Source organism: Anabrus simplex, chromosome 1 (genome assembly GCF_040414725.1).
Source record: "Anabrus simplex isolate iqAnaSimp1 chromosome 1, ASM4041472v1, whole genome shotgun sequence".
Taxonomy (NCBI): domain Eukaryota; kingdom Metazoa; phylum Arthropoda; class Insecta; order Orthoptera; family Tettigoniidae; genus Anabrus; species Anabrus simplex.
In genome coordinates this window covers 28233963-28253757 of record NC_090265.1, presented here as the reverse complement: position 1 = coordinate 28253757, position 19795 = coordinate 28233963, and the positions used below count along the sequence as shown (strand labels likewise).

Genomic DNA, 19795 nt, shown 5'->3' with positions numbered 1-19795 from the left:
TCCGGTACCAAAAAAGTATCCAGCTATTTCCCTATCAGACTATCGACCTGTGTGTATACTTTCATCTCTCTCCTAACTCCTCGAACGGATAATCCATCGGCAACTAACGGGGTATCTTAACAAATATTCCTTGTTTGACCCATTACAGTCAGGCTTTAAAAAGGGACACAGCACGACCACTGCCCTATTGAAGGTTACAGATGACATTAGATACACAATGAGTGAACAGAAGGTCACATTACTTACTCTTCTTGATTTTAGCAGTGCATTCAACACTATTAACTTAGACATATTGCCAGCCAAATTAAAATCTTTTTATCTAAATCAGACTGCTTTACAACTCTTTAGCTCTTACCTCACAAACCACAGACGAGTCGTTATAAAGAATAAGACTTCTCAATGGGCAATGAAACGTGCAGGAGTACCCCAAGGCTCTGTACTTGAACCACTGCTTTTTATTTTATACATAAATGGCATAGCATCTCGACTGAAATATTGTAACTGTCATATATATGCGGATGACCTCCAGATATATTATCACACAAATTTGGGAGATATTCGTCTAGCAACTGATAAAATGAATGCTAACTTACAAAATATATGATCATATGCTTGTGAGAACTCTATATTAATAAATTCCTCCAAGACAAAAGCTATTATAATTGGACAATCAAAATTGATAAATATGACAAAGTCTTTAGACATCCCTTCACTCACTCTATCTGGTACCAAAATTCCGTATGAAAGCTTGGTAAATAATCTAGGTGTTGTTATAAATGAAAACCTAAATTGGAATGAACACATCACACGTATCTGTAACAGGGTATATGCCTCACTCCATCCTCTGAAATACCACCATAACATTTTACCGTTAAATATGAAAGTCAGGCTCATAAAAACATTAGTTCTACCTTTATTTTGCTATTGTGATGCTGTATTCATAGATGCAACGAAAGAACAAATTAGAAAAAAATACAAAGCACCATGAATTCCTGCATCAGATTTATATTTTCGTTATGCTACAACACTCGTGTCACAACTTATTACAAGCAACTTTCCCTTCTGAAATTTGAAGAATTCAGAAATCTTCATGTAGCCCTGTTGGTGTACAGATCACTAACTGAGAGAATTCCCCTGTACCTGTCATCAAACTTTACATACCTTTCCTCTTTTCACCAGCATAATACACGCTCTGTTACTGTACTTGCCATTCCCTTTAGCAGGTCAGCTGCCTATAATCGCTCATTTATTGCGACGGGAAGTAGATTATGGAACTCGGTTTCAAATAACATCCGAAGTAGTAACTCACTAGAGTCTTTCAAGTCTTCCTACAGAAGGTATCTCTTAGATGCATAAGCCCACGGTGTGAATCTTGATGGGTGAATGGTGCTGTATGGATGTGTGTATAATTTAGTGAACTTTTCTTTAAATTAATTTAAACTTATTTATCATTAAATTTCATTTAGTAGTTTGACAAATGATATGTTCATATTGGTATAATTATGATGTATTTATTTTGAATTTATGATACAAATTAGTTTCTTTTAAAATATTCTCTACGGTTTTTCTGTACAATGACGTGGTTAGGTGTAAGAGAGGACCATGAGTCCTAACTTAGCCACTATTAAAGACAAATAAATAATTTAAAAAATGATCCTGCCAGCATGCATTATAAGTTTTTTATTTATTTATTTATTTATTTATTTATTTATTTATTTATTTATTTATTTATTTATTTATTTATTTATTTATTTATTTACAGAGTTTACGCCCACATTGGAGCACTTAAATCAGACTACAACAAATTTGTCTTCCTTTTCTTCTCCCAAAAAGTCTTGAGTCTGGTTGACCTGGCTGCCCTCTCCGCATCCGTTATAACATATTGTTTCCTCTGTACAGTGGTCAGAGGAAGCCTGATGCATTTATTCTTCAAAATACTTTTCTCGCCTCTGTTTTCTATGGTTTGCATGGTAATATTATTATTATTATTATTATTATTATTATTATTATTATTATTATTATTATTATTATTATTATTATTATTATTATTATTATTATTCACATTTTCCTTCCCTTTTTGATGATAATCTTGGTTATCTTCCTAATCAAAATGGCCTGTGACTTTGTAGTTTTGCAGCTTATTAGAGTATGGTTCCAGTGTATGCGACCCACACCAGGACTGCTTGATTACATGTTATAAATCTCATTTTTGGTCCATATTGAAAATTTATAGTTCACAGACAATAAAGGTGATCTTTGATCCACCTATTCAATACATTAATTTCAATTTATAGTGGTTACATAAACATACTATCAGTTAAATGGGACATGTTTCGCCCTCATTTCAGGGCATCTTCAACCTAAAAAAATCTTCAAGGGTACACCTTATATTAATATCGAAGCTAAAAGTTTAGCCAGTTATTAAAATTCAGTATATAAAAATGTGAGAAATTATACATTATACAAACATGTTGATGGAAACACTATCAATGATTAAACCATAAAAATATTTTGTCAGAGACTTAAACTTATTCTGTTACAAATTTTCTAATTAAAACGGTTCATTAAAAATTTTTAGTGAAAAAACAGTGTGACAATGTTATAATGCCAACGACATGAGGGCATGAAAAACAAGCACTATAATGAATGTTGGTTGCCGCCCTTCTGTTGGCTCTGAGTCTCGTGTTATAACTGTGCTGCAGAGGTGGTAGCGAACTCGGAGGGGAAGGAATAGGAGAGCATGGAAGGGAGGAGAGGATGGGTGGAGTCAACTGTGATGAGGCCACTTAGTGGCCATCTTCAGTCAAATAAAAATTACATAGATCATGTGATACACATGTATACAAGACAAATACAATGTTGCAGGAATAATTATATAATGTGACTGAATGTGTGTCTGAAACTAGTCCCAAGACTGATGTAATATTATTTAGGCCTACTTGATATATTGTATTGGAAAGGTATTTCTTATCAGCAGATATTGACAGAGACATTTGTTATTTCCTCAGTTATTCAGTTAGTCATCGCTGATCTGTTTCTTAGGGCAGTTGCCCAGATGGCAGATTCCCAATAGATTGTTTATCTAGTCTTTCCTTAAATCGTTTCAAAGAAGTTTAAATTTATCGAACCTCACCGTATTCTAATTCCTTTTCCTGTAAGTGAATATTTTCTCCAATTTGTCCTCTTGAATGCCATCTTTCTCTTTATATTATGATATATCCAACTTGTAAAAACCTCCATTCGGCTTATTCATTTACTAATGTCATTCTATGCTTCCTCTCCACTTAAATCTCAGAACATGCTGCGTTGTCAAGCTGGTTGTCTCCTTACTCTGAAGTCTTCCCAGCTGAAAGTTTGCAACATTCTCATAACACTACTCTTTTGTCGGAAATAACTCTGACCAATTATTGTTTTCCTTTGGGTCTCCATTTCTTGAATCGAGTAAATCTGGCGAGGGTCTCAGAAACTGGAACCATACTTAATTTGGATCATACCAGTGACATATACATTCACCCTCTCCTTTACATCCTTATGACAACCTCTAAATACCCTCATAACCTTATGAAGAGATGTATAAACAATCCTGTTTGTCGTTACCCCAAAGAAGATATTTTCACCCCATCAACATGGTAATTAAAACTGAGAGGAGATATCCTCCTGGTGAAACTTACAAACCTGTGCTTTACCTTTTTGTTTATATCATCATATGGTCTTTTTGCAGTCATTCACAATCCTGTAACTTATTTTTCATTTTCTTCTTCCCATCTTTCTAAATCAATCACTCACTCGTCATTAATCTGCATTTAAGGTTGATGCCCAGGTGGCAGCTTTCCCTATCACTGCTTAGGTAGTCTCTTCTTAACTGATTTCAAAAAAATTGGAAATTTATTAAACATTCCCTTTGATAAATTATTTCATTTCCTAATTCCTCTTCCAATAAATGAATATTTTCTTCAACTTTTTTTCTTAATTCCAGCTTTATCTTCGTTCAGTAGAGCATTAATTATCCAAAACACATGGGAACTGGCGGTGTACAGATAATTTTTCTTTTTGGATAACCAGTCGTTTACAGAAAATGGTAGGCTTACATTTTAGGAAAAGACCAAAATGTCTTTTCCTAATGAGTAAACTGTCTTCCTTTGGTGTAGTTTTATGTTTCTGACCATATTTTTCTTCCTTCGGTAATAAAAAAGACCCTGTTTCTCAGTACCACTTCAAAATTGAATTTACCATAGCTACGAGTAGCGATTGAAGGGATGATAAAAGGAAAACGAGGAAGGGGAAGAAGACGATATCAGTTATTAGACAGCAATAGAAAAAGAAAGGAAGATTATGCAGAAGTGAAGAAAAGTGCACAAGATCGAGAAATATGGAGGTCACAGCCATGAATGGACCTGCCGGATGGCAGAACAACCTATAATGATGATAGTTATACAAACACCACATTGTGAAGCAATTTGTCTTTGTTTCACCGAGGCATGCTCGGTTATTCCACTGAAGCTCAATTTGTAGGATTGCAGCAAGATACAGCAGATATCTTGGATTCAGGAGGTCAAATGGACTGTATCATGATTGATCTGTCTAAGGCATTTGATAGGGTGGATCCTGGGAGACTACTGGAGTGAGTAAAGAATTGGAATCAGAGATAAGGCTTTTTGCAGATGTTATTCTGTATAGAGTAATAAATAAGTTACAAGATTGTGAGCAACTGCAAAATAACCTTGATAATGTTGTGAGATGGACAGCAGGCAATGGTATGATGTTAAACGGGGTTAAAAGTCAGGTTGCGAGTTTCACAAATAGGAAAAGTCCTCTCAGTTTTAATTACTGCATTGATGGCGTGAAAGTTCCTTACGGGGTTAACTGTGCGTACCTAGGTGTTAATATAAGGAAGACTCTTCATTGGGGTAATCGCATAAATGGGATTGTAAATAAAGGGTACAGATCTCTTCGCATGGTTATGGTTATGACTTCTAGCGGTGATAGAAAAGACTAAAACATTTTTTTGTAAATAACCCTGGGTCTGAAATGAATTACTGACAAAATCAGAAACTGTACTAAGTGTACCGGTATACAGTAATTAATGCCCTCAAGCTTAGCTGTCAGGTTTCATTCGGGAGATAGTGGGTTTGAACCCCACTGTCGGCAGCCCTGAAGATAGTTTTCTGTGGTTTCACATTTTCACACCAGGTTGTACATTAACTAAGGCCACAGTTACTTCCTTCCCACTCCTATACCATTGTCACCATAAGACCTGTCTATGCCGGTGTTTCATAAAGCAAATTAAAAAAAAAAGGAGGCCGTTTATGAATCCTTTCTCTCCCACACCAGGGAACTTCAGATACCATAAAATTTGTCGTACCTGCGCTTAACGAACTACTGATATGTGCATACAAAATATTATTTTGTTTACATCTCTTGTAGTAAGTATGTAAAGGAGCAGGCATATATTTTTCTGGTAATACCCCAAATAGAGTATGGTTCCAGTGTATTGGACCCTCACCAGAATTACTTGATTCAAGAACTGGTGAAAATCAAAGAAAAGCAGCTCGATTTGTTCTGGGTGATTTCCGACAAAAGAGTAGTGTTACAAAAATGTTGCGAAGTTTTGGCTGGGAAGACTTGAGAGGAAGAAGGCGAGCTGCTCAACTAAGTGGTATGTAATACCAGTATAGTTGGTCCTTTATTGGACATAATCAATTTTCCAGCTAACTCATTCCTGGTTGCCAGTATTTTGCAGTGGCCTCCACGGTATGCACTAGCTATGCGTCTTGGTGGGTGTGCTATTTACCAACTGATGAGCCCAATTTAGCACACTGGGTGAAACGCTGGCTACCAGGAATGAGTTGGCTGGAAAATTTATAATGTCCAATAACGGATCAACTATATTGGTATTATAAATTTACTCATTCGGGACAGATATTTCAGGTTCCCTCTGGGAATCAATATCTACATCATAAGTGGTATGTTGCAAGCTGTCAGTGGATAGAAGGTGTGGAATGACATTAGTAGACGAATAAGTTTGAGTGGCGTCTTAAAAAGTAGGAAAGATCACAATATGAAGATAAAGTTGGAATTCAAGAGGACAAATTGGGGCAAATATTTGTTTATAGGAAGGGGAGTTAGGGATTGGAATAACTTACCAAGGGAAATGTTCCATAAATTTCCAATTTCTTTGAAATCATTTAAGAAAAGGCTAGGAGAACAACAGATAGGGAATCTGCCACCTGGATGACTGCCCTAAATGCAGATCGGTAATGATCGATTGAATTGATAAGTACTAAAAGATGCAATGCATCTGTGTAGCGAAGCCTTACATAGCAAGCAAGCAAGGAGCCTGGGTGGAGTGGGGCTACCTGTTGAGGGTCGCATCCCTACTTTCTCCCCGAGTGCTTAGCTACTGCATTTTTACATTGGCTTTCCCTTGGAAGTTGTTCTCTATTGTGAAAAATGGTGCATTTTATGGCTATTTCACCAAAGGTATGGGAACTTAATGTTGTGTGAAGCTTCATATGGATGTGTTACATTTTATGTATCACATTGGTGGACCAAAATAGGTTTTACATTGTATTTGATATACACAGCTGAAACTAACCATCTGCTAAACACTTAGGTGTCAGCTTTCATTCAGAAGATAGGCCTAGTGGGTTTGAACCCCACTGTCGGCAGCCCTGAAGATGGTTTTCTGTGGTTTCACATTTTCACACCAGGTTGTACATTAACTAATGCCACAGTTGCTTACTTCCCACTCCTATCCCATTGTCGCCATAAGGGCTGTCTGTGCCAGTGCTTCATAAAGCAAATTTTTAGAAAAGAAAAATTTAAGAGGCAGTTTATGAATCCTTTCTTTCCCATACCAGGGAACTTTAGGTACCATAAAATACCTGCGCTTAACAAACCACTGATATGTGCAGTATTTCCATTATTATTATTATTATTATTATTATTATTATTATTATTATTATTATTATTATTATTAAATATACAAAATATTATACTGTTTACATCTCTTGTATAAATTGGCCTTTTTTTCCTAGTTGTATAATTGTTGTTAGTATTATTTCATGAAAGGTTGTATTCTGTTCTGCTTACCAAAAGAAAATTTCCATGCTGCTGATGAAGAAAGGTCATATTTGTGTTGTATAAGAAACAAACCAAACTCTGACAAGGAAGACTGCTTGCTTGCTCTCTCTCTCTCTCTCTCTCTCTCTCTCTCTCTCTCTCTCTCTCTCTCTCTCTCTCTCTCTCTCCATTTCTTACAGCACAGTGTCTACCATATTTAGTAAAGTTTTTTAATCAGTAGGTGAAGCAGTTTGCTCTCGTCTTGTGGACCAATGACTTGAATCCTGAGAAGTATGAAACGTTGTGCCGCATCCTGAGTAAGACGTACTGTAAGACGGGCAATCCTGGTGTGATGCTTCAGTTGTACCTCTCTGTCGTGACCAGAGGATCTTGTACCACAGAGGAGAATGGGACGTTCTTTGCTCGTGACTTTGAGACTCGTAAAAGTCAACCTAATACAATGCTCAAAGGTAATTTTTTTTTTTTTTACTCTCTAGTTTCATATGATTTTCTATTTATTACTTTGGCATTATGTTTCTTGCTAATGAATCTCTTGCTGTCTGTACAAAATGTTACCTGCTCTTTTGAGGGTAGTCCTTCAAAGCAGGGCATGACAAATTCCGGGTACCTTATTTTTCGAACAGAGTATAATCTCCCCCTTTATATGTTGAATTCCCGGTTTTGTGTCGCTGAAGTATTGCAAAGCGCATGTAATTATACACAAACCCTTGACACTGCGGGCGATTTCTGCTTTGATATTAGTGTTATTACCATTTTAAATAATAATCAAGGCACATTACATAAGCAATAGAAGAAAAATTAATGTTAAGTACGAACATTTGGGTGCCGTGAAAACCTCTCTTAAAGAAAGTATCACCAACATAGAATATTCTTCTCATGTAAATGACATAAATAATATCCGGCAATGCTCCTTTACTATCAAAATAGAATCTTGTTTGCTATTGATTGTTTCAAGAGTTTTATTTTATTATTGTAAAGTGAAATAGAATGTATTCTCGTGGAATTTATTTCTGTATGTTGACAGCACACGAAGCTCTTAGGCATCTCGAAGGACACAAAAGGCACAATAAGGACGTCTTGTAAAGTACGGGTTGTGCCTTGTATCATATTAGTTTGTAGATAAGTAGATAATGTTTAAATTTTAAATCATTAATCTTTTAATATGACAGTAATTTAATGGAACCTTGATTTTCTGTTTTTGGATGGACCATGAAAATAAAACGTACAACACTGGAAAACGGAAAATCTGGGAATGAATAAAAACCATCAACAATTTGACTAAAGATCACCAAAATGAAATATGTATAATTATAATCTTACAAACACTCCTAAACCAAACTACATCCCCACTTTGCCTGCCAAGCAACCGCTGCTCAGCCTGAAGGCCTGCAGATTACAAGGTGACGCATCCTCTTGGCCGTTATTCCTGGCTCTCTAGACACGGGTCGCCATCTCACCGTTAGATAGCTCCTCAATTAAAGGTAATCACGTAGGCTGAGTGGACCTGAAACCAGCCCTTATGTCCAGGTAAAAATGCCTGAATTGGCTGGGCCCTCCGCATGAGAGGCAGGCAAGTTAGACCGCGCAACCAGCATCAAACATTAAATACTGGTACGAGAGTTCAAAATCCCGATACTTAATATTCAATTTTACAGGGGAAACTTCGTCGGTTTCCCGTGAAAACTTCTTTCAGTTCAGCAACTCTGATTAGCCAAACCACAGCCACAGATCTAATAACGCCAAGCCTAATGACAGTCGACCACAAGTAGTTCTTAATTCTCTCATCTAATAAAATAAAGCACATTAGATACACATACCTGCCAACCTTTCCGATTTACCCGGAAATTCAATTTCCCTTCATTTTACAGTCTAATAAAGGAAACTATCATGCGAATCACCTCGGGAGATAAATTTTATTTCGAGTAATCGAAATTTCAAGATATAGAGAATACCGTATTTGAGCTTGTATAGCACATAACTGAATCCTATGTATCTACAGACTTTTACTGAATATATTAGGTTTAACCCCTTGAAGGTCACGGCGCAATATACTGCGTGTAGCGGTATGTGCTGCTGTGGTTACGGCGCAGTATATTGCGTGTCGGAATTTGAAGTGATATATCTTCGTAATTCTATGTCTTTGGACGATTGAAAAACGGATAGCTCCCAACATCTGTTGGCTATTTTCTGAAGTCGTTAGGTTATTAGCAACAACCAAGAAACAATAACACTAATGTGCAAGTAAGAGCGGATACGGAAGAAGAAAGAAATACACAGCAGCAGCCACAATTAAAAGGCACCCAACAACGCCGACCAGCACCTAAAACATTAATTGGCACTGGAACAGTAGTAGATGACCTACAAGCAGCAGACAAAAAAGCCTGGCTATTTATTGGGAAATTGAACTCTGAAACAACTACAGAGACGGTGACAAACTATCTGAGGAAGAAAGGAATCCGAGGAATCATCAGTTGCGAAGAGATCACAACAAGAGGAGAAAACAAAGCATATAATGTTGGAAACCCATTCGAATGTCTAGAATTAACATCTAATCCTGACTTATGGCCAAGAAGAGTAACTGAGGGCCGATTTAGTTTCTTCAGGAGGAACGAAGGCGTATCTCTCGAATAATCCCATAAGCATGCTCCTTTGGAGTGTAGAAGGGCTAAACGGACTACTAAAACTAGCATCAGAAAACACTCTACAAACATCAGACATACTAGTCCTCGCAGAAACATTCCTCACGAAACATAGACATACAAGGATTCTACTCTATCCACTCCCTAGCAAGGAAACCAACAGAAGGAAGGCCATCAGGACGTGTATCTATCTTCTATAAACCGTGGATAGGACCCATGAAGACCCTGCATACAGAAAATCTAATAATTGCAAAAACAATCAAGTTCACTGTAATAGGCATTTATATACGCCCGACCACCGACAGAGAAGAAATAATGGAGCTCCTAACGCTTTCCCTCAGGAAAATTCAAAACACAGAAGAAAACATCATACTAGCAGGAGATATGAACTGCAGGCTAGACAAACCCGACATGAAATGTAGAGCTGTCCTCACATTTCTTGATGAAGAAAATTTCAAATTAGTGAATGACCCAAAACATAAAACTTATTTTCCCCACAATGGAAGTAGCACCATCGACCTGGTATTCCATAAAGGAGACGGTATACAAATTCTAGAACAAAAGGGATTGTGGACTTCACCAGTAACCCCACTGAGAAAACACATCCCCATACGGACCAAATTCTCACTCAAGATTCCAAAGAAAGTTATAACAGCAAATGTAAAAATCACCGTATCCAGAAAGATAAATTTGGCAGCACTAGAGAGAGAATTAGGAAAAGTAACTGAAGCAGAAAAGGCAATCAAGGAGAGTGATTTAAACAGAGCTCTAGCAACAATCAACAATGTGCTAAAAGCAAACGTAAGTATGAATGTAGCGATTAAAAGCAATGCTATCATATAAAATACTCGATCAAATGGAAAGCCACACGTTTTATCACTTTTAACGAACAGTGCTGCGGTTTGATTGCGGTGCCAATCTAATAGTCCAAAGTTCCAGAGCTGGGATGACCAGGCCGCAGATTGCCATGAACACTCATCTGCCATTATTCCGCTAAATATGCACACTGTTCATTCCAATCAGTGCCTCAGAGTAGGGATTGAATAGCCCGAATGCTATGATGATTCAGTGTGTTACGTACCAGTAGTATCAGAAAATTTATAAACCAGGGGAATGGCATGCTAAAGAAGAAAGTTATCTAACTCCCCAGCTACTTCCCATCAATATTCAGGCATGCTGTTACACTCTGTACGACTGGGCAAGTTGACCGTGTGGTTAGCGGTGCGCAGCTGTGAGCTTGCATCCGAGAGATAGTGGATTCGAACCCCATTGTCGGCAGCGCTGAAGATGGTATTCCGTGGTTTCCCACTTTCACACCAGTCAAATGCTGGGCCTGTACCTTAATTAAGGCCTAAGGCACTCCTAGCCTTTTTCTATCCCATCGTCGTCATAAAACCTATCTATGTCGGTGCAACGTAAATCAAATAAAAAATACTCTGTACGCAGCAGTAATCCTATCTACCGGAGATGAGGGGCAACAGAAGACACAAAGCACATCACGACAAACAATGGTCAATGTAATATTATTGTTGATCAATGTTATGAGCTTTCTATATTGTAGGCCTTCACATTTAGTTTTCTTTCTACTCTGTGATTTTTAAAATATTTTATACCGTAAACTATAGTTTCTTATTCTCCGACTTTACATACCGATTTTCATTAAATACTGTTTACCCATTTTCTCGTTACTCGGCGCTGATATGGACTTAGTAACAAAAATCCAAATTCATGAATATCTTTGTGATCATAGCCAGTACGGTAACAATGTATAAGACATGAATAATAGGAAATTTAATACTATATAACCTTAGTTATGTAGCATTCATCGATTACACCTCTAATAAGAAATATTTGAGAATTACATTTTAGGCTTTCCCCTAAACTACCATTTCACTCAGCGTGAATAAAATAATTTACGGTCTAGACTATAGCGACTTATTTCCTGACTTTGCATACCGATTTTCATCAAGATAGGACTACTAATAATATTTGAGAATTAAATTTTAGGCCTTCCCGTAAACTACCATTTTTCTCAGCGTGAATACAATTATTGATAGCTTAGATTGTAGCAACTTATTCCTCAACTTTGCATACCCATTTTCTTTAAAATACGACCACTAATAACATAAATAGTTGAGAATTCAATTTTAGGCCTTCCCCTAAACTACCATTTCACTCGGCGTGAGTAAAATGATTTATAGCCTAGATTGGAGAGGCTCATTCCCCGACTTCACATACCGATTTTCATTAAATTCTCTTCAACCGTTTTCTCGTGATGCGTGTACGTACATACATACATACATACATACATACAGACAGAAATTACGGAAAAGTAAAAAGTGCAATTTTCTTGTTAGTATGGACATGACCGATACAGAAATACCATTATTTTCAAATTCTGGGCAATGTACAGACAAAACTCTTATTTTATATATATAGATTCTTCCTATTTTTGACCAATGTAACCTCCAGTACAGTCAGTATCCCCGGGGATAAAGGATATATTCTTATGTGCTTGTGTAATTTACCCAACTTCATTTTCAAGCATTTTTATTTGATGCTTTATTTCGCGAGTGTATCGTCCGTCGCTTTCGCGTATCGTGTTTCCAGCTCGCTACAGCAGCATGTGTGCTTTACAGCTGGGGATTCGGGGCGGCAATTGTCCTACAAGCAAGAGAGGCTAGCGAGTGCTAGCGACTCAGTTAATCGGGATGAAAGAATGAGTTTCATATTGTGTGGTTCGCGTACGATTAACATCGTTTCTGTGCGTAATTTCGTTGGAATTGTATGCCAGGTTATTTTTCTAGCAGTTCTGTGCTTTTCCCCGTGTCAAACTCGTATGTTAATAATGTATGAGACGTACCGATCTGTTTTGTATGTGGTAGGTTCGCGTATTTCAGTGCATTTTTGTTTATTCTTTCTTCATAATTTTAATAAGTTTGAATGTATTTCAGGGAGTTGTATCGGTGACAGTTTCTGTTAATTATTATTATTATTATTATTATTATTATTATTATTATTATTATTATTATTATTGGAAACACGCACATGCCGTGCAGAATACCATTATATTACATTTACATTTCCTACACATTACTTTTCTTTGCTATAAGCTACGATGGATTTCTGTCTATTCCTGCATTTTACAATATGGTATCTATCACAGAATTCCAAGCACAACTCGCACACACACACACATTCGTTATTTGGTTCGTGAAATAATTTGTTACAGCACACCTTGTGGTGGAAACCATGGATCGCCAACCTCGTAGTCACGTGTCGCATATCATGATTAGCTTCCATCCAGGTCCTGTCTTGCATAGCAGATGTTGCATAGAAGTCTTCCGGTATGTTGTTTTTCTTCTCATGCAGATCTTGTATAAGCTATTTGAAGCTGGTACTAGCTGGAAGTATGAGCTCGCATCTCAAATTCTCTGTTAGGAAGGTCTCCCTGGTAAGCTCATACACTAGCCTCAATCTTGCATTCTGCGGGACTCCTAAAATTCTCTTCAGGTATCTAGCCTTTACTCGCTCCAATTCTTCCAGCTGTTTGTACGTGAGGTATTCTCCCACTAATTCTAGGCCATGCGTCAGAACAGGTAGTATCTTTAACCTAAACAGGTCCATAGCTGTGCTAATCGATAGTTGTGTGATGTTTCTGATTTCATTCATAGCTCTAGTGGCCGCCACTGCTCTAGATCTTATATGTAAACTGAAACTCTTACCCGTTGTTTGAATTGTGATACCTAGATATTTAAAATTGTTAGCCCTCTTGAGTAGTTTGCCATTGCATTTGATGTTCTCTGCTTCAGTGAGTCTTCCTCCTTTCCTAAATACTACCAATTCCGTCTTCTCTTCGTTTATCTGGATGTCGTTTCTCTCCGCCCATTCACATAGTGTGTTTAGCGATACTTGCAGTTTATCTATATCTGTCGCTGCGATGGCCATGTCATCAGCGTATACGTATGTGCTTGTTCCTGCCATTCCTTTGGTGACATCGTTCGTGAGAACATTAAACAGGATAGGGCTGAGTGGATCGCCTTGGAGGACGCCGTTTTTCTGTGACAGCCAGTCAGATATGTCTATTCCATCATCTATCTGTATGTAGTTTTCTGCCAGTATGTTCGATATCAGGGTCGTTGTGCTCGTTCTTCCAATTAGTTCCTCCAGTTTATCTATTAATACCTTTCTGTTGACCATATCGAAGGCTTTTGAGTAGTCAACAAAAACCACATATAGTTTTCCTTTTGGTCTTTCTATCGTCTGTTTTATTTGTTCCAACAGGTTTTCTACTGCCAGAGTCGTGGACCTTCCCTTTCTAAAACCAAACTGTTCCTCTGGTAGAAGGGGTTCTAGCTTCTCTGCCAGCCTTTTGGCGAGGATTCCTGTTAGGAGTTTCAGTAATGTAGATTCCAACGCTATTCCTCTATACGCATTTGGGTTCTCTGTGTCTCCTTTTCCCTTGTATAATAGCTTGATTGTTGACTTTCTCCATTCGTCTGGTATACTTCCTAATTCTAAACAGTTATTTAGAAGGGAAGTCCATTGCCATATTGCACAGTTAATGTTGCAGAAAATTCGAGTTGCAGAGTATTTTTTGCTTCAAGGGAGGAAATGTTTGCTTCAAGAAATCTAGTTCGTATAACCAAATTTCAACAATAGAGAAATAAATTCACGTCAAGAATAGGACAAACGGCCAGAAAATATAAGTTAGTTTGAGATACTGAAAATTTGAGTAATGGAGGTTAGAGATATCGAGGTTCGACTGTATTATTATTCATATGTATGTGTCATAAATGAGTGATAAGGTACATTTTCTGATAACCGTTTAAATGTTTCTTTAGTTTTCTGTCCTTCCACTTTTCCTGCTCCATTACTTCCGCCACATCCAATCCAGCTTCTCTAATGTCCTTCCCAATCTGATCCATCCACCTTCTTCTCAGTCTTCCAACTGGTCTCTTTCCCGTAACTTCTCTTTCCAATTCCCTTCTTGCTACCTCTTCCTTTTAAAAGGAGAACAATAACACTTTGATTTCCATCTATTCAATACATTAAAAGCAGTTATAAAATTAGGATCTCATCTTTATTTTATTGCTTAATTGTTAAAACATAGGACGTGTTTCATTCATATTTTGAACATCTTCAGCTATAAATATTCTTACAAGGTTAAATTGATAACATTGTTCTAGAACATACACTTACGGTTTGTCATTAACAAACTTATCCATAATGAACTTTTAAAAAACCTCTTAAATATAAAGCGTTTATATATTACGTCGTCTTATTGAAAATAATATGACTATTTATTGAGTTTGAAACTTTAAAACCTTATTGTAATATTTAAAATACAATGCCTTTAGTTAGTCTCTGTATAAATACATTTACAATCTGTTAAATTGCTGAATGTCTTAAAATTATTTGTTGTATACACATTAAAACATTTTGTTACAATTGGACGTAAACTTTTTCACATGTTGTACCATATGGAATTGAAATCTTAATACACACTCAAAACAGCTGAGCTTAGGCGTGAATATTATTCTTTTCGTCCTTAAAATTGACAAAACTGATGCGCACTGTTGATTATAGACAATAACATTTACAAACAGATACGTTTGGGGATGGGAGACCCCACGTCTGGAATTTTAGCCAATATTTACATGGATCATCTAGAGCACAGCAAAATAAAAACAAGCATAAAAGGACTATGTTTGTGGTTGAGATATGTAGACGATACCTTTGTTATAATAGTAAACTTAATGAGAGCGATAATATATTAAACTTCTTAAATAACCTAGACCAAAGAGTAAAATTCACCAAGGAGGAAGAAAATAATCATTCGTTAAACTTTTTAGATTTTAAAGTAACGTTATGTATGAGCTTCATATCCGTATTGATGACAAATGCAAAGCGGAGAAGAACTCCACCTAATCAATACTTGTTTATTATTGTTATTAAAAATACAGGACCGGTTTCGACCCTAGCGGGTCATCCTCAGCTGGACATACATGTGCATATAACACATCGTGCAATTGCAAACATTACCATATCTAAAAATAGTCTGTGAATTTCGATTTGTATCTGCGCTCTTGAATACTACAAAGAATTAAGAGACTTCTTCTTCTCATATATTCCTACAGCTAAGTGAACTAATTTCTTACAACAAAAGTGTTTTCATGAAATTCTAAGAACAATTTTTCATAGTCTCAAACTTCCATGTTTTACGGTCATCTTTAAAACCACTGTGTTTCAAATACTTTGTTCTACACGCGATATGGCTGAAGATGACCTTTAAATAGTCTGAAACTAGTCCCATTATATGTTTATTTAATGAACACTATTTAATTTGTATTGAAAAGGTGGAATTAACTCACTTTTTATTTTTTATTTGGTTTAAACGGAACCTGGATTTGTAAAACACTATCTGCTGCCATTCCTGTTCCCAGTGACGTCGTTCCATACACCATTGCAGTCTAGCATGTTTATGCACATTAGTGAAAGGTAGGCGGAGAAGTGAACGACGCGCCAGTAACGCAGACCACAACGGCCTGTCACTCCTGGTGGTGTACAATGTGTTACACTGTTGCACTAGAGCCAAGGAGGACGCAGATCTGTCCTGCAATGCTATTCGGATGAGGTGTTGATCTTCTCGGTGGGGGGTTGGTGGTCTGGGTGGTGCGACCAGACCCATCTCAATCAACAAATTAATTTAAAAAACACCTAATCAATACTTTATTATTTTTTTGCCTTGTGCAAAATTAAAAATACATTAGCACACACAGAACATGTTTCGACCACTTAGTGGTCATCTTCAGCTGTATAAAGATAGCTTAGATGAAAACATTTGGACAGTAAGCATATTAAACCTTAAAACTATGTCCCATGGGATCCTAAAAACTATTGCTCTAGGTGCTCTAAAAGAAAGGAGGGGGGGGGGGGGGGGAGGGGAAGGTTGGGGGGTAGGTAATATGTGTGGATGATGTTCTGTGTGTGCTAATGTATTTTTAATTTTGCCCAAGGCAAAAAAATGAAGTATCGATTAGATGGATTTAAAAAAAAATTAATTTGTTGATTGTACTCATCGATACGGTCATGAAGTGGACGGCTTGCAATATCGCAGACCCATCTCGTCGTGTTCTACGGCCTTTTGTGAACCATTCTGAACACACCCGTTGCATTACCGACACACTTCGTCCCACACAAGCAGTAATTTCTCGGATGGATGCATCACGTTCTCTCATGCCAATAATGCGCCCTTTTTCAAACTCACTCATTTGACGGTACGGTTCTCACATACGTCTGCGAGGCATCCTGCATATCTGCTCAGGTCACACTGATCCATTACCTTCGGTTTATAGTGACGAGAGCCAGCCGGTGGTGGTGCACCGAGATATTGATGTGGACCTTGAACCCGAGGGCCGACATCGTTCACATGCTAATCATTTCTTCAGAACGTATTATTGCACATGTCTAGTGAATATGAACTTCCTATCTCTATCTGTCAAGGTGTTTTGGTTTTTATGAATATGAGCGTATTTTCCTAACAACTGTACTGATACTGAAAATTCAGTAAGAATCTTCTGCTTCCTGTTCTGGCACCTTTTTTACATTTTAGTTTCAATGTATTAATTTCGATTTTTTAATCAGTATTGGACCGAGCTCGATAGCTGCAGTCGCTTAAGTGCGGTCAGTATCCAGTATTCGGGAGATAGTAGGTTCGAACCCCACTGTCGGCAGCCCTGAAGATGGTTTTCCGTGGTTTCCCATTTTCACACCAGGCAAATGCTGGGGCTATATCTTAATTAAGGCCACGGCCGCTTCCTTCCCACTCCTAGCCCCTTCCTATCCCATCGTCGCCATAAGACATATCTGTGTCGGTGCGATGTAAAGCAACTTGCAAAAAAAAAAAAAAAAGTCAGTATTGGATAGAACATATCAAGAAGTACCCAGCGCGCTTTTTAATGTGTGAATTTTAACGTATCCTTGTTTTATATTTTGTATACTTTACGATTATGACTGAAGATGTCCCAATGGGATGAAACATGTTATTCTGAAATGAATAAAAGCAAGTGTATTGTAAAGGTGGAATTTTTACCTGAAAATACCATAACGCTGTTATTATCTACAGTGATGAAAGTTGAGGGTTGGATATTATATTCACTTTTATAGTAAACTATGACGTACTTGCCTGGCAAAACTGGCGATTTAAATTCACCCATTATTTCTACAAACTTATTGCACTTATCATTCTCCTCTACCTTCTGAATGCATACAACATAAAATTAAGTCCATTGGAAATTGTGACTACCAAAAATATAATGGATCTCTCCCTCTCTTGCCTCCGTCTTTATTTGCACTAGGCCAATTCCAGGCGTCGCGTGTTTACATTTGTACATTTCTTTTTAACATATATAAGAAACTTACCACCTAAACAAACTGAGATTTATGCCTAATAATTTCTAGATGATACTTAATAACCCCAACAAATTTCAATATTATAAATCTGACGTATGCGATTTATAAAACTTTTTAAACATAGCGATCGGTTTTTACATGGGACGGACTTTAAACTTCGCATACCTTTACGTTTTTTCTAAATTCTCCGAATTGTGGTAACTTTTATTATTAATGTTAATATATTGTTTACAAGAAGGACAAATGTACATTTTGTGAAAAGAAACCACATGTGTAAGTTGCATAATGTCGGCGTAATATATTTAAAAGCAATCGTCGCGTGTTTACTTGACAGCGTCGCAATAACTTGCACTGCACACACATGAACTGTCGATAAGTTATTTTTATTCCTGCAAAACAGGATAATATGTTAAGAATCGAAATTAATACATTGAAACTAAAATGTGAAAAAGGTGCCAGAACAGGAAGCAGAAGATTCTTACTGAATTTTCAGTGTCAGTGCAGTTGTTAGGAAAATACGCTCATGTTCATAAAAACCAAAACACCTTGAAAGATTAGAGATAGGAAGTTCATATTCACTAGACATGTGCATTAATACGTTCTGAAGAAATGATTACCATGTGAACGATGTCGGCCCTCAGGTTCAAGGTCCACATCAATATCTCAGCGCACCACCACCGGCTGGCTCTCGTCACTATAAACCGAAGGTAATGGATCAAGACGGACTGGGTTCGAGTCCCGATTAATGCATCTGTGATTTTCGACGTGAAAGTCACGTCCAGTGGTTCGGATTTCACGTAAAATATGAGGTTCCGTCGCTTATGATAGTGTGATTATCGGTTACGTAAAACTACAAGCTTCCTTCCTCCCATTAATAATAATAATAATAATAATAATAATAAGATATATAACTACATATACTGGTACGGACATGTGGCCTAAGTAAAGTGTTTTTATGAATTGTCACGCATTTATTTAACACTAATAACAGTGAATGTAAAATGAACTAAAATATTTAAAAATATCTCGACATTCAACGCTTACCCGTACGTAGCCTACAGTTTGAATGAAAGCTTGATCAGAAAAAAATATAAAATGAAAAAACAATTTATGTTCATTCTGCTTCTGGTATAGACTCATCAAAATATCATTTCCCATGAGTAAAACGAGGCACCAGTAATTTTCTTTAGATTTCACTTTCATTTTAAAAGCACTCATCTTTCGTCGGTGGTTCACAAAACAGTTTAGCTTCATCGTGGCACTTGCGAAAATTGGTTACGAAATAAACATCATCACTTTCAGCTATGGTACAAACGTAATACTTCGAATGTTTCTTTCCGCTGTATTTTCCAAGGACGAAGTCTCCTACTTCAAAAGTCGTATCACGGGGTGGATTTTTATCATCTGCTTCGATCTTGTAGTCTGGATGTAGAGAGTGTGTGGTAGTTGTTTCTGAATAATATTCTTTTCTTGTCTGAAATATGTATTTTTTTATTGACTCCACATAGTGAAAATCGTGTGTTCCTGGTACTGCACAGACATCGGCGAAGCGGCTTTTCAGAAGGGGTTTACTCCTTTCAACATCTTCAGAAGGAACAAATATAACATTTGTGTGCGCTGAATTTCTTTTCACTACTTGCACGACATCGTGTACGTGT

At 37.1% G+C, this 19795-nt stretch overlaps 1 protein-coding gene across 1 annotated transcript in view; it reads left to right on the top strand.

Moving 5' to 3' along the window:
* LOC136860064 (putative DENN domain-containing protein 10 B) overlaps positions 1-19795 on the top strand; it is an 89502-nt gene that overhangs the window by 4385 nt on the left and 65322 nt on the right. The window contains exon 3 of the mRNA XM_067138734.2: positions 7304-7532. Within this exon, the coding sequence (XP_066994835.2) occupies positions 7304-7532 (229 nt within the window). The remainder of the gene's footprint in view (positions 1-7303; positions 7533-19795) is intronic.